The 15,544-nt window shown below is 49.7% G+C and overlaps 3 protein-coding genes across 3 annotated transcripts; 2 read left to right on the top strand and 1 right to left on the bottom strand.

The window, feature by feature from the left end:
- Window positions 1-2,616: 2,616 nt before the first annotated feature.
- ANOM_005043 (uncharacterized protein) lies at window positions 2,617-3,424 on the top strand (the record flags this gene model as incomplete). Its single annotated transcript, XM_015550300.1, has 2 exons — window positions 2,617-2,876; window positions 2,953-3,424. The coding sequence occupies 2 exons, from the start codon at window positions 2,617-2,619 to the stop codon at window positions 3,422-3,424; spliced, it is 732 nt and encodes a 243-aa protein (XP_015407904.1).
- Window positions 3,425-4,268: 844 nt separating this feature from the next.
- On the bottom strand, window positions 4,269-9,897 carry ANOM_005042 (uncharacterized protein; the record flags this gene model as incomplete). Its single annotated transcript, XM_015550299.1, has 7 exons — window positions 4,269-5,387; window positions 5,443-7,039; window positions 7,117-7,586; window positions 7,953-7,965; window positions 8,246-8,329; window positions 8,386-9,638; window positions 9,703-9,897. 7 exons carry the CDS (start codon window positions 9,895-9,897, stop codon window positions 4,269-4,271), a joined length of 4,731 nt encoding a protein of 1,576 aa, XP_015407903.1.
- Window positions 9,898-10,326: 429 nt separating this feature from the next.
- On the top strand, window positions 10,327-13,775 carry ANOM_005041 (putative mitochondrial serine protease Pim1; the record flags this gene model as incomplete). Its single annotated transcript, XM_015550298.1, has 3 exons — window positions 10,327-13,274; window positions 13,339-13,555; window positions 13,611-13,775. The coding sequence occupies 3 exons, from the start codon at window positions 10,327-10,329 to the stop codon at window positions 13,773-13,775; spliced, it is 3,330 nt and encodes a 1,109-aa protein (XP_015407902.1).
- Window positions 13,776-15,544: the final 1,769 nt, after the last annotated feature.

Genomic DNA, 15,544 nt, shown 5'->3' with positions numbered 1-15,544 from the left:
TTAAACTAGGAAAATAAAATAAAATAGAAATAAAAAAGGGACCACATTTTCCAACGGAAGATGGCCGGATTGCGTCACGAAAAATGATTTGCAGCTAATTCAGGAGTCGAGACATGGGCCTGCTTTAGTGGCGCGCACTGCCGTCTTTCTAGATGACAATCTCCCGTCTGGAGGATGGTTGACTGAGCTGATTGGATCTCTGCCTGGTAGGCTTCGGTACTAGCCAGAGATTCAGATCACGAAAACGAGAGGTGTCATCCAGCAATAGGATTGTGTTGTGGACATTTCATGTACAATTGTCATACAGCGTATGCCACGTCGTGAAGTTTAAGTTGCTCATGGGTGAAGGGGTCGACTGAAACTTGAAGAATCAGACAAAGAAGGGGGTGGGGGGTAAGGAGAAAGAAAGAAAGAAAAAGGATTGACAAGTCCAGAACTGCGCGCACGAACAAAAGCCGGAGGCAAAATACCTGCAAGAGTGATACGGTCCATCGGATGATTTCGGGGGAATGCCGGACTTTCTTCCCTCTGGGGGACCGTCTTGCGAAGGGGAGTTTTTTCAGCGGATTGCGGAGAAATTTCCTTACCTAAGAACCCTAATAGACCGCTGGCGACTGTCACTAAAGAATTTTTTTCCCCTCCTCTCCAGACCCCAAAGGGTTCCTCGGTGAAAGTTCTTCTCCCCCTCATCCACACTAGTACAGGACTGAGTAGGTGCTCCGTGGCAGGGAAATTTTTTATTTTTTATTTTTCAACTACCCGTCCCCAGTCACTCCATAGTACTGGACGGACTTCTGGGCGCAAGGCTCTTTCGTACACCCGCTGAGGCAATTTTCCCTCGGCATCTCCGTCCCGACTCAATTCCTCTAGTTTTAGCCCTCTGCCGACTCCGTCCCGAATCCCGTGGTGGTCTGAGGCCGAATGACTGGACATGGCGGTCTTCCTTTTCCAGCCTTTGCCCTGAGATCTGTCCAGTGGTTAGGTTTGCTCCTTTGGGTAATCGTGTAACTTTTGTCATTTCCCTTTCCTATTCCATTACCATATAGATTATCAATTAGGGTGGCTGCCCACCACTATGCCATTGTCCCGCGGCATTTGACCATGGACACAGTCCGATGTGTAATGGGTAACAAAGTTTTCCTCTGCGGACCTTTTTCTTCCTTCGTTTCTTTACCGTTTCGACGTTCTTCTTGAGGACCCGGTGCGGTTGGATAGCGGTGAGGATGGGGTGGAAAAGTTTTTCTTCTCCATTGACGCTAAGAAAAGTTGATTTATGGTTATCTGTGTTTAGCGTTACATTCCCAATTGTCTATTTTTTGGGGGTGTGGGAATTTTTTGGGATTTTTTCTTTCTCAGACCCATTGTATATTGTTGGGGTAAATCCATAGAACTATCTCAGAGACCTAGACTGATCCCTGTCTATTAGGGCAAGATAAGACCACCACTTCAATCACATGCCTTGGTCGAGACACGTGAAAGTAAATGCCCTCAACGGCTCTGGTCTCAGCTGTGAAGTATCATCTCTTGCTACCCCTCGGCATTGAGAAGAACTTGTGATAGAATCCTAGTGTATCGGCTATCCATAGCATTTGGTTTGACGTTGATGTACAGCTACGCTTAACTCCTGCCAATTCGGCTTGCGGTATGCGCTATGGCACCCAGCGCTATGCATGCTGACTCTGGGTGGACAACGTGCATTAATCATGCGATTATCTGGACATACAGTCTGATGGACGATGGGACAGCCATCGTTGACTAGGGGTCATGAACCTACCATCGTGAGGCCATTTTGTGCCCTATACATATACCTACATATATATATCGAAGCAGCTCTTATGCACATCAAGTAACCGTACGTCCAATCCGACTGAATTGGGTATTTCATTCGAGTTGAACCGCATCGTGCCCAGCGCTCGTCGACCCCACAAAAACCATCAGGCCACTGCTGTATACTATCCAGCTCAGACACGATGGTGAGCTATCGAGGAACGAGGTTGGCCATATGGTTGGTCACGGTCTGGCCCGCGAATTGAGTAGAATGGTATCCTTCTCTAGGTCCTATACAACTGTCGTGATCTAGGCAGCGGAGTCAATGGCCAGATGGCAGTTTTATACTCTATACTAAACCATTATCGCTCATTACGCTTATCTTCTAGCTTCAGTCGGCTACCCAGCGTCGCTGGGCGGAGTCGCTTCCCAATCAATTCGCAGCTTCTTCGAGTGCTTTGGAGGTGTTGTACCAAATCGATGCACAGGACAGGCAGTATATAGCAAAGTATCACAGGCCCTGGAGCTGTCTCCCAGAACAGCTCAGTTCTTCGCGACTGGCGTTGTACGGCTATATAGTCGGCAATATTGCCGGAAGCAGAAATGATGTCGTCGCGCCTCGAGGATTCTGCCGCGTCTTCCCGCTTTCCTGATAATCTCCAAAGTTCTTCTTTTTCATGCTTCACTAGTAGCCTACAATGAACGTTTCTTGGATACTGCTCAGCTCTGTTGACAATTGAGGCTAGGACCCTCTAATATAATCTGCCCTCCTTTCACGGGCCTTCAAACGGCTCGGCTCTCTTTCCCCTTCCCTCATTTGCCTGCTCTTGTGTCCTTTCTGCTGTCATCATGGCTCCCCCGCGGCAGCGTGCGACAGCCGTTCACGATGACTCTCGATCCGAAGCATCTAGTACTACAAGAGAGCAGAAGACTGGCGCTGGAAAAGGTCGCAAGGCAGCAAACAACTCTACGGTAGTGAACTCTGCCTCCCATGTCAAGATTTCCTCCAATGTTGCCAATGTCACCAGCGCCCCCATGGGAGATGGCGACCAGCCAGACAATCAGCCCAAAGTAAGTTATTTTCTTGCCAAACACCCGAAATCACTGCCGTCCATCTATCCTTTATACTAAACAGTAATCTTGTGCTGTTGTTCAAATTGCTAACGTCTAATTCTCGTGCCCCAGGTCCCCTGGTCCGAGATGCCTCTCGAATTCCTCCACTCCTACCGACACGCCTACAAAATATCCTCACCCAGCGCTATCCCACCGAATACTCCCAGCTCATCCTCTCCAAAGGAATCGGCCTTCTATCCCCTACCTCCATCGCCGCCCAACGGGCCCATCTTCGCCAAAGCCAGAACACAAACGGCTCTCACACCAACAACAAAAAACCCCATCCCCCCACATCGCAAGCAAGATCAATGGCACAAAAGGCTCCTCAGGACACAACCACAAGAACCAAAGCGCAATGGAAGGAAAGAATGCCCTAAACCATATTATCGGCCAGGATCGCGTGAGCAAGAATCACCTTGCATTCACCGTCCGCAAACATTTCAATAGCGCCGGTCTCGCGGAGCAAGAAGCCATTGCGCGGTTTCTGTACAAAGTTCGGGAAGAAGGCAGAGGAAGACAGTTTCGTCTGAGGTTTCAACCTTAGTCGCTTCTGTTTATTCTTTTCTTCGCCTATACTCTTTTTTCTTTTTCTTTCCAAAATATTGGTCGATACATTGGTGTTTTATTGGGATTTTCTCATACATCTCGCCGGGGACTGGCTCTTGGCTGTCCACTTTTTTTTTTTTTTGTTTTTTGGTCCGCGATCGCTGCCTACGTCACTCTGTACAAGATATACTACGATTTCGGAGTCTTCTGCCACATTCGCACCCCCTCTTCTCATGATACCCACTGGCGCAGATTGTTTACGTTTTTGGTCTTACTTGTTTTATCTTTATGTTTATGCTTTTTTGATACAGAACTACTCTTCCCCGGACCTATGAAAGACGATACAGCCCCATGACTTGTCTTAATACCTTGGATCTGTCAGATATTTGCTCAGGTCTACTTATATTGTTGCTTGGGTGTTGGGATACTCCGTCTGTTTGGGTCTAGGTCTCTAATCTACTTTGTTATGCATAATATCATGTACTATAATGGAGTTCTGGGTTCCACTGTACTTTTATCGCGGTGTGCCGAGTCTGGCCCCCTGTGTCTGAATATAATGGAGGATATTTGTTGCGCTTAATAATATCGTTTCAATCAAGTACATGCCTGCATTTTTTCTTCATCATGATTTATGTATATACATACATATATTGGGCTTCAAGATTTCAACTATATCTCGCAGGGCACGAGTCCCGCGAAGATAAAAACAAAAGCACAAAAGTTGAAACATACAGCATTAGCGCATATAATCAGCGAAAAAGAGTAGACGTAACGCCTGAATGCAAATTTCCAGTCCATGAGTCTATCATACTTCATAATCCAACCCGTTGCATGAGCGCCGCTTATTTCCATGCGTTGAGACCCGCCCAAGGATCGGCTGACGCGGGCTGGCCTTGCGACTGTGAGGATTGGGACTGCACCTTGTGATGCTGACTTGAGCCGTACGGTCTGCTTTGGGCGTATCCGCCAGGGCCAGAGGGGAAGGGTCCCGTGGACGGGGCATACGAGGTTTGCTGGGGACGCGGTGGCGGGGGAGGCGGGACGTACCCCTGAGGCATAAATTGCGAGGGTGCAGTGGGTGGAGTTGGATTGGAGTAGCCGCTGTATGGGGTGGGTGTGGACGAAAAATATTGTTGGGTTGGAGGAGGCGAGGCGGAGGCGGGGAAGGGATACGCCATGGGGTTATAGCTCTCAGTGAGCGGTGCTGCCGCCCCCTGTTGGAAAGGTTGGCCCGGCACGTATGAAACGCCGGCCCCAGAGCTTGTGTATTGACCATACGGTGCCGGAGAGTGAGAGAGCGGGGGTCCGTGGGATTGTCCTGCGACAGGAGGATAACGCGGCGACATCTTCGGCGAGGATATGCCAGGACCTGGATAGCTGGGTGTCTGCACAGGAGGCGGAGGAGACTTCACCTTTGTCGGAACCCCTGAAGACGAGGAAGAAGACGGCTTAGGCTCAGTGGAAAGACGTTCCATCAACTGCCTGAGCTTTTCCCGTTCACGATCCTCCTGTTCCGTCGCACTACTCGCCTTCTCGCGTTCGATTTGCCCTAAAAGCTGAGCGCCTTCAGACCTCCGATTGTTGATGAAAGTTTCCACATTCTTCCTCAGGCTCTCCACTGTGTCGCCCATTTCGGTATAAAAGGTCTGTGCTTGTCTAACTCCCGATAGCAGGCCATTGAACGCATCGTATACCTTTTTATACCGCGCCATGACTGCATTTCTTTGGCGGGTTATGGTTTCATATTTCGACTGTTCGGCCCGCACTCGCTTGTCCTGAAGCAAGTCGCCATAGATTTTAGTGAGCTCTTTCATTAGTGAGGCTTGCTTATGGTTGGCTTGTAGCAACCGGTTTTGGTGTGGGCGGAATTTCTCCAATTCAGCTTCGAAAAGCTGCGCCTCCTGCCCAGCAATGGACTTCTTGTTCAGTATGAGCACATTCGATATGTCATCAGTGTGAACCTTCAAGCACAATATTAGCATTGGAGAGAACTGAATCTTCTGGGCATATGCATACCTTCTCTTTCAGGTCTTTCAAGACCTGGGACCGTTCTCGCTTGAGCAAGTTCAACTTCTTGAGAATGGACTCAACCATGGAAATCTGTTCCGCCACCGAAAGCCCTCCCTCATCGTAAACATCGTCTATCAAGCTTACTTCCGATGTTGGCGCGTAAGGGCTACTGTGGCCATTCTTGCCTTTGCCAAACTTAGACCCGGCCTTGATCATCGCCCGCTGGAACAATACATCGGCCTCGTCTGTTTCTCCCGCAGATCGCATCTCATCAAAGTCCGACTCATACTGTCGAAATGTAGAGAGGAGTTGAGAATCGCTGGCACTGGCTTCATTGACGGTGTCCCGATATGTACGAACATCGCCGCGTAGTGTAGTATTTAGCCTTGCACTAGGCTGCTGACTCCAGTCAGGTCCGTACTTAGAGCGCATCTTTTCGCAAACACTTTCCTCCAGGTCAAGTTGCTTAGCGCATTGATCTAGCTGGGCCAGCGTTTCCGATTTGCGCTCCTGCAAACTATCAAACGCTTTGGTGAAAGATTGATGCCCCGCAAGATCTTGACACCATCGTCGGAACTCGTCATCGACTGTCATCTCCTGGTCCATCCCGCCCTTGAGAATGTTCAAGCTTCCAGGTAACTTCAGGTAGTCCAAACTCGCGGCCATTTCTCCATTTGCTGTTTCAACTTTCTCCGTTTCCGCCCGTATCAACTTCGCCTTTTCCTCGTCATAGAGACTGGCTGTCTCCGTGACAGACATAGGTACGAGTTTCTGAAAGATATCCGGCCCGATGATCCGCTGGATATCCTGTCCCTGATAGAGCTCGCTGACTGGGATGGCCTTCGCCGCAGGCAGCTTTGCAACAGCCGACAGGCCCGCTTCGTTCGGAACTGGCTGGTGGTAGATGAAATCATTGTCCTTAGTGAATGTCACGAGATTAGCCTGTACAGTTGCAAGATGATATTTGACGATGTCCAACAGAGTAGAGCCCGACTCGGCGCTCAGGTTTGAATTGGGAGGTACGGATGATGGGAAGGACTTTGCCCAACTCAATGCAGCAGTTGAGTTCTTCTCGGCTAGCTGAAGCCTAGCGATGGCCACCCCATGCGATCCGCTCTCACTGTCAGCCATGGCTTGGTAATAAGAAGCCACCGAAGCCATATGCGCCGCTTTAGCTTGAACCACAACCACCCAGACCTTCTCAAAGACACCCTTCGCATACTCTTGCATCCCCTCAACTGCCTGTGAGTATAGATATGCTGATTGACTGGCGAGTTTTGCAAGGAAGCCGACTTTCTTCTGGTCGGCCACTTGTTTCTCGAGGAAGACCTCTTGACCCTGGGCTAGGGTGATATTGATTAGAGTCTTAACAGTCTCTCGGTTCAGGTCGGTCGACGGTGCGTGTAGGAAGTTCTCATTGATATAGGTAAACATCCCCGCGGCCGCCTGGAATGAGTGATAGGCGGTTTTCAGGCCCGAATCCTCCGCCCGGTTCTGATTCGCAGCATGACAGGACAGGACGGCGGATATGTTGAAAATGATTGAGGCTTTCTCGAAAGCTAGGGAGTATTGAGAGGTGGGCTTATGTGTGAAAGCATCGTACCTATGACGAGATATTTATGTTAGAGGTTTGAGTAACAAGAAAATGAGGGCGGTCGGAAAGGATGACCAAATACATACCAAGTGAATGATATTTTAATGTGATTTTCGTCCACAGGAAACCTCAGATCGAGGAGCTCCAGCTGCCCATAATACCGATACAATAGGTCGCGCCCTGTCGCACTATCTTTCCCTGCACCTCTCATATCCTGGCGCAATCTGTTGAGGGTTGCGCATTCTTGGCCATATCTTTCGGGGTCTTCACCATAGGTCTGGCGTATGTAGTCCTTGAGTGGTTGGATCCAATCAATTTCGTTGGTCTGCTTCAGCGGACATGAGATCATTGGCGACTGAACCATCTTGTAGGTCGGAAGGAGCCGGGAGCTCCCATCCACAGACGGAGAAAATACAACGGAGCCGAACTGGGGGTATGAGGGCGAAAGAATAGCTGGGTGGGCTTGCGCAGTGGAAGGGAGGAGGGGAGGATTATCGGCAATGGAGAGCTGTGGGGTAAAGGAAGGCAGGAGGTCAACAAGGTTAGCGGAACGTAGCTGAGGGTCGTTAGCTAAGAGTAGTGGGGACACCGGGGAAGGGGGGGAAGATATCCGAACCGGGTGATAATATACGTAGAAAAGAAAATGGAGGGAAATTGGACGGGACGACAGAGCAAATTGTTGTTTGAGAAGATGGTGGTTGGAAACTCAGGTAAAGGTTGGAAGGCAACGACTTTGGTTTAGTTAACAATTTAATGACGCTGTGGCCCTTCGACTCCTCAGGCGCCAATATGGCTGAATAACCGCCCGAAGTAATTTCCTTGCCTGATTTACATGGCATGCCCGTGAATATAGTATATAGAAGAAGTAGAGAATGTCTTTCGTGCGTAAGGTCTAATTATACATACATACATAGATACATACAGTCCCGGTCTCTCTATTGACACACGACCGTTTCTCCCAAACGGTCGAAATGAACGCAGACACAAAAATTTCCCAACTCTCGTAAATGGTGAACCCCTTATCTCGCCGGCGCTATGATATTGCGACAAAAAATTCAAATACGTAGTGATAACATGACCCTGAAGGAAGTAGTATATTGAAGCCTTGATTATGTATGTCACTTGAACTCCTTTCAGTTCGACTTCTTTTCGCCGTCGTTCTTGCTTCTGTCGCCTGAGTCCTTCTTGCTCGATTCTTCGGGTGAGTTCTCACACTTGTTCACGAGTTTGTGCCAAGCGGATTTGAGAAATCCTTCGTTTTTGGAGTCTCCTGCGGAAGCGTCCCCTCCGGACGGTGGGCTGTGTGTTCGTCAGTACCAGTAGCAGGAAATGCTGTCCAAACCCGCGTAACTCACCTATCCTTTCCAACGTCCATGACTCGCTTGGCCGTCTTGTCACCCATCTCATCCGCAAGAACTTCTAGGATAGTCCGCTGGTTACCTGTCAAGTACTTGGGCATGGCAACCTTGAACTCGACCTTGAGATCACCAGTGGGGCTGAAGCGACTCGTACGACTACCAAGTCGCTTCATACCCATTCCAGAAAGTGTGACCTTGTCGCCGGTGCCAGTACCCGTGCCAACCTTAATCTTGACTTCACCATCAAGGGTCGGCACGGTTACTTCACCACCCAAAAGAGCAGTCGTGAGGGGAATCTGAGCCGTATAGAGAATATCGGAACCGGAACGGCTGAATCTATGATCAGGAGCGACCCGAATGGACACGTACAGGTCGCCTCGTTGTGTGCGGGCTCCGGGTGCGGCAGATGTTCCGGTGGGTGGTGCATCTCCTTCGTTGCTCACGCGCAAGCGCATGCCATCCTCTACACCACCTGGAATGTCAACCTGTACGGTCTTTTTGCCCCTGACCACACCGTTGCCATTGCAGGAGCCACACTCCGAGCCCCTTGGGACAGACATGCCTACACCTCCACAGGCATCACAAGTGGCTGCCACCTGGAAGCCTCCCTGCATAAAGTGCACACGGGTTCCAGAGCCGTTGCATACACGGCACTGGGTGCGTTTGGCGCCTTTCTTAAGCCCGTCGCCGCTACATGTACCGCATGGAGTCAAAGGTGTGATAACGATATCTTTTGTTGTACCTTTCGCGGCTTCCATGAAAGAAATGTTGGTCTGGACTTCAATGTCTTCGCCTACCAGAATCTCTTGGAACGGTCCCCGTCGGCCTCGACCAGAACGACGTGCGCCACCTGTGAATGCGCCGAAGAGATCCTCGAAATTGATATCTGCTCCTCCAAAACCACCAGGGAAACCACCTCCAAAGCCACCGCCAAATCCGTGGAACCCACCGGCACCTGCGAACGGGTTACCGCCGGCTGCGCTGGGATCGAAGCCACCGTTTTGGTCGAACGCTGCGGAGCCAAATCGATCGTAGTTCTCACGCTTCTTGGGATCGGAAAGTAACTCGTAAGCTGTCTGGGCCTCCGCGAACTTTTCCTTAGCATTTGGCTCCTTGTTGGTGTCCGGGTGGTATTTCTTTGCCATTCCATAGTAGGCTTTCTTGATATCGCCTGCGGATGCATTTTTATCGACTCCTAAGACTTTGTATGGGTCGGGGACCGCGGCAAGGGGAGCAGTAGTATGGAAAATCTATACAGGTTAGAAGTGAAATCAGTCATGACTCGATGATGCACATGTTTTAAAGGCAGCTTACCCTTGACGAGGAAAACACAGATTGCTTCTTATTAGTTGCACCACATCGCACCCGCTTGTCAGTTGATGAAGTCGGTGAGGCATGGTAGGCCCGAACGCTGGTTGCTGGGCTCTTCGAATATTGCCGCGATGTACTCCGGAGTAAACGGGCGGGAATAGCCGCGGCCTTGGGCATTGCGGCGGAAGTAGCGCTCATGTTGTGAAATGAACGGGCATTAACCCAACGGACAGACTGGACCAGGAGGAGAAGGGAGTGATTTGAAATCAATGGTGTTGATTTGGAAAATCCGAGCACGCCAGTGACCGTTTTAAGCCGAGTTTTGCCGCCTCCTGATATGGAGAAACTTAGAAGCTTCGAGTCGTTCCGCTCGAAAAAGTTTCCCGACCGGAGAAACGATGTACCGAGACGATGATGATGAAAGGCTTCTTGCTTCGGTAATCAATCACTCGTACCTCAACTAGCTGCTGGTCCGACCATTGCTCCTGAAGCTTCTCATTTTTCTCCGAATCCCTTTTTCTTTTTTAATCTTCCCGTGAGTATTTGTATTCTTGTGTTTTATTCCTGTACTATAGCTTCCCTATATCCCTATTCTTCTTCTCCCGTATTCGCAGCTACAACTATAGCATGCTCCGCGGCCAGTCCCTCCCCTGGAGAGCTGCGCTCCACCAGACACCGCGCCCATTGATTATTCGGCCTCTGCTCGCTTCACCGAGATACAATGCCAGTGCCCGGTCAATCCTAGTTTCGTCGCGCCTCTCCCGCTCCGTCCCTCCCTCCCGCACCTTCTCGTCAAGCTCCATTCGCCGAAGAGAGAAACCCCCACCCGGAGACGGCAAGGAAGACCCGGACCATAAAGAGCAGAAGGACAAGAACGAGGATAAGGATGTTGAACGCACTTCTGAACCTCGACGCAAAGTTAGCGATCAGTCAGGGAAACATGGCTCATCAACAGAATCCGGAGCTCCGACATCGGGATCTACAAAACGGAGAGAGAAGCAGACGGTGGACAAGGAGCAACGAGGATTGGAGGATGATGGAAAGAAGCCTAATAATGTAGCTGAAGGCAAAGGAAACTCCAATGAACCGTCTCCTATTCCTGTCAGTGGCGACTCAGATTCCAAGCCTAGTGGCGCAAACAACGGAGGCAACGAAGATGGTGGAAAGAAAGGCAAGAAGGGCTCCAGCGACAAAGCTTTGCAGAAGCCTTCTGTTCCTGAAGTTTATCCTCAGGTCATGGCCATTCCCATCGCGAAGCGCCCGTTATTCCCGGGCTTTTACAAAGCCATCACTATCCGAGATCCAAATGTGGCAATGGCTATCCAGGACATGATGAAGCGTGGGCAGCCTTATGTGGGAGCTTTTTTGTTCAAGGATGAGAACGCTGACGGAGATGTGATCGAAAATCTTGATGATGTATACGATGTTGGGGTGTTCGCTCAGATTACTGCTGCTTATCCTCTTCGTGGGGAAGCTAGTGGCGTGACGGCTGTGCTTTATCCTCACCGACGAATCAAGGTCTCATCTTTGTTGCCACCCAGTGATTCGGCGAAGGCTTCCGCTACAGAAGACAAGCCGTCTGAAAAACAGGGTGACGTTGTAGCCAGCTTCGAAGAGGGAACTCAGGAGCTCGCACCCAAGGATCACTACGAGCCTACATCATTTTTGCGAAAGTATCCAGTCAGCTTGGTTAACGTAGAGAACCTGGCGGAGGTACCTTATGACAAGAAGAGCGCCATTATTCGTGCAGTGACCAGTGAGATCGTCAATGTCTGTAAAGAAATCGCCAGCCTGAATCCTCTTTTCCGCGACCAGATTTCCGCCTTCTATACCGACCAATTCCCTGGAAACTTGAGTGACGAGCCATCTAAGTTGGCCGACTTTGCAGCTGCTGTTTCTGCCGGAGAACTGCAGGAGATGCAAGAGGTCCTCGAAATAATGGATATTGAGGAGAGACTTCCTAAAGCCTTGGTGGTATTGAAGAAAGAGTTAATGAACGCGCAACTTCAGTCAAAGATCTCAAAAGATGTGGAGGCTAAGATTCAAAAGCGCCAACGTGAGTATTGGCTAATGGAGCAGATGAAGGGCATCAAGAGAGAGTTAGGTATCGAATCCGATGGTAAGGACAAGCTTGTTGAAAAGTTCAAAGAGAAGGCGGAGAAGCTTGCTATGCCAGAGGCTGTCAAGAAGGTCTTTGACGAAGAACTCAATAAGCTGGCTCATCTGGAACCGGCTGCTTCGGAGTTCAATGTCACCCGCAACTATCTTGACTGGTTGACCCAGATACCCTGGGGCCAGAAGAGTGTTGAGAACTTTGGCATCCAACACGCAACATCCGTTTTAGATGAAGACCACTACGGCCTGAAGGATGTCAAGGACCGTATTCTTGAGTTCATTGCCGTCGGAAAACTTCGTGGAACCGTTGAAGGCAAGATTCTTTGCCTTGTGGGACCACCTGGTGTTGGAAAGACTAGTATTGGAAAGTCAATCGCTCGGGCTCTGAACAGGCAATATTACCGCTTTTCCGTTGGTGGCTTGACGGATGTCGCAGAAATCAAGGGGCACCGTAGGACCTATGTGGGTGCTCTTCCGGGACGCATCATCCAAGCCCTCAAGAAATGCCAGACGGAAAATCCTTTAATTTTGATTGACGAAATAGACAAGATCGGGCGCGGCCACCAGGGGGATCCGTCTTCTGCACTCCTCGAGCTTCTTGACCCGGAGCAGAACTCCTCCTTTTTGGACCACTATATGGATGTCCCAGTGGATCTCTCCAAGGTTCTCTTCGTGTGCACGGCCAATGTCACTGATACGATTCCCCGCCCTCTACTCGATCGAATGGAGCTCATTGAGCTGTCAGGATATGTTGCGGATGAGAAGATGGCTATTGCTCAGCGCTACCTAGCCCCAGCTGCTAGGGAACTGACGGGCTTGAAGGATGTCGATGTTACTCTGAAAGAGGAAGCTATTGAGGAGCTTATCAAATCTTACTGTCGTGAAAGTGGTGTTCGGAATCTCAAGAAGCAAATTGAGAAAGTTTACCGCAAGGCTGCTTTTAAGATCGTTCGTGACCTCGGAGAGGACGTGCTCGCCGAAGAGAAGGCTCTGACCGATGAGGGCAAGGCTGCACAGGAGGAGTCGAAGAAGGAGAGCGAGACTGCCGACTCTGCTAACGCCACAACTGAACCAGAGAAAGCAACGACTGAAACACCTCGCGTTGCTCTTACAGTTCCAGAGGGGGTGCAGCTCAGCATTGGCAAGGACAGCTTGACTGATTACGTTGGACCCCCGGTTTTCACATCCGATAGGCTGTATGAAACATTCCCACCCGGCGTTACAATGGGCCTTGCTTGGACTAGTATGGGAGGCGCTGCGCTGTATGTTGAGTCCATTTTGGAGAACGCTTTGACTTCCGAATCCCGACCGGGTATCGAAATCACTGGCAATCTCCAAAATGTGATGAAAGAGTCTTCCCATATCGCGTACTCCTTCGCCAAGTCGGTGTTGGCTAAGCAATTCCCGGAGAATAAATCTTCGAAAAGGCAAGGCTTCACATGCATTGTCCGGAGGGTGCCGTGCCCAAGGATGGTAAGTCACATTTTTGCGTTATTCCCCATACATTCAGCTGACAGTAATCAGGTCCATCTGCTGGTATTACAATGGCATCATCCTTCTCTCCTTGGCGCTGAACCACTCTCTCGACCCGACCATTGCTATGACTGGAGAATTGACAGTGACCGGCAAAGTTTTGCGTATTGGAGGTTTGCGCGAGAAGACCGTTGCTGCTCGTCGTGCCGGTGCCACGAAGATCATCTTCCCCGCCGACAACACGTCGGATTGGCTGGAGCTGCCCGAGGTGAGTAATTTGTTTTCTGTTTCGACTCTTACTTCATGAGCTAACGATTGTTCAGAACATCAAAGAAGGCATTGAAGGCCATGCAGTGAGCTGGTACTCGGAGGTATTCGACTTGCTCTTTACCGGTTTGGACAAGGACGCGGCCAACCACATCTGGCAGAAGGAGCTCGCGGAAAAGTCCAAGAACAAGTCAACTAAGGACAATGAGGACGATGACTGAATTAGTTCCTTGATGTTCTTGATCTGACTTGGTATATACTACGCTTGCCATGGTACCTTGGTGTTTTTCTTTCTGGTCACGTACAGGCGTTGTATCGCGGAATGCATGGTCGGAGTTTTCCTTTCTTTTGGCTTTTACTTTTGTTTTTGCTTCATTGATGTATCACTGAAAGGATTTGTATTTGAGCTGAGTTGGGACTCAGCCATGATGCGATAGAAGTGATTTCCTCGGATTCAATACCCGGTGAAACGGTTATGATAGAAGAGAAGTCCCCACAACGACCACTCCACTCTGATTGAGGAGGTGAAATGGATGTCATCATCTCTTGTATGTATGTTTATGTATATATACCTCTCGCCTACCATATGATAGTATGAAGCAGTCACGTCAAGAGAAGCGTCTACCACAGAAACCTCCGAGATTTCCATCTCACGGGACCGAGAAAACGATGGCGCGGCCCTCTTGCTTGGTATTGTAGTCAAGTATTGTTTCTAAGATACTCAATAGTGTCCTGATTTGTATTATAACTTCCCCCCTTCGCCAATATCACGACTCTTCGCTCGACTAATGATGCGCTGTGACAAGCCCAATGCCTAGATCCCGACCAAGGAGAGCGTCTAGAGACATCAAGACCCAAAAAGCAATGCTTCTACAAATGGAGTACTTAAGTAACCGGTAGCGACAAAACCCAGCTGACGATTGGCCATGTCCCACTCTGCCCTAGAAAAGACCACCACACATCATTCTCATACGTCTCCGAATCCATAAAAATGCAGGTTACGGTACAAAGGCCGGAAACCCCTCCTCTCATTAAGGCTGAACTCAGTGAAGCAGGGGCTTAGGCGTGTCGCCGACGTGTACAACTATAGACTTAGTATACCCTGTTACTCGAACACCGTCGTCGAGTCCATGTCGTATTTCGCCTCGACCTTTCTTGGAATTGGATCCGTTGGGTTTTACATCACACATGGCACTCAAGCGCGTCGGACAGTCAGGCCTGCAATTTTCTATCCATAGGATGACAATTTGCAGGCGATCATCTGAAACTAAACTCATGTCGTGACCGTCGGTTAAATATCAACGTTTCTCAGCGCGTCTACGGGTTGGAACCCTGGGCGTTCTGTTACTCGGCAGCCTGGCGGGGACCAATTGGTGCTGAGGCTTGGAGCCTGTGTCTATTGGGTGGCTTTTTCGTGCTTGTGTGGGTTGTCACCTAGTGCTGGGCTGCGTACCTGATGCTTCCCAACCTGACGAGCGTAGCGGGAATACGGAAAGTGGAGAGCTGGGGATTTTGTGTGTTACAATGGGTTATTTGTACTATATTTATACGTTCAGCGTTGGTGTTTAGAGTGGCCCCCCCCCCCGCTTTTGTTTTTCTCTCTTGGGTATGTGCTGTGGTTGCATGGTTTTGGGAAGCGTTTGGCATGGTAGAGAATGATGGCTAGTGCGGAGCTTTGGACTTCATGGACGGTTTTTGCTTTTTAATGCTTTCCGTTGGTTATAATAGATGGCCTCTAGAGGTAGTGCTCAGTTGCGGAGTTGCTGAATCTTGGGGCAGTGCGTACTGCCGAAGTTGAGTCATATGAACAACCTGCGAGGGACTATTAGCTGCCATAGATATTGCCTTGTTCGCATGCATCAAGGATGTATGGTAGATTTGAGCAAGCCTGAATAGGAATCTAATCCCATAGGCAGATTTATTTGTATGTGGACTGAGCCAGAGCCTAGGGTTTGCCCAAGCTGCCACCTATTACATTTGTAGCTCTGTT

This window comes from Aspergillus nomiae, assembly GCF_001204775.2.
Source record: "Aspergillus nomiae NRRL 13137 chromosome Unknown contig00096, whole genome shotgun sequence".
NCBI lineage: Eukaryota > Fungi > Ascomycota > Eurotiomycetes > Eurotiales > Aspergillaceae > Aspergillus > Aspergillus nomiae.
Note: the sequence above shows the minus strand (reverse complement) of the source record. Positions and strands in the feature narration are given on the sequence as shown.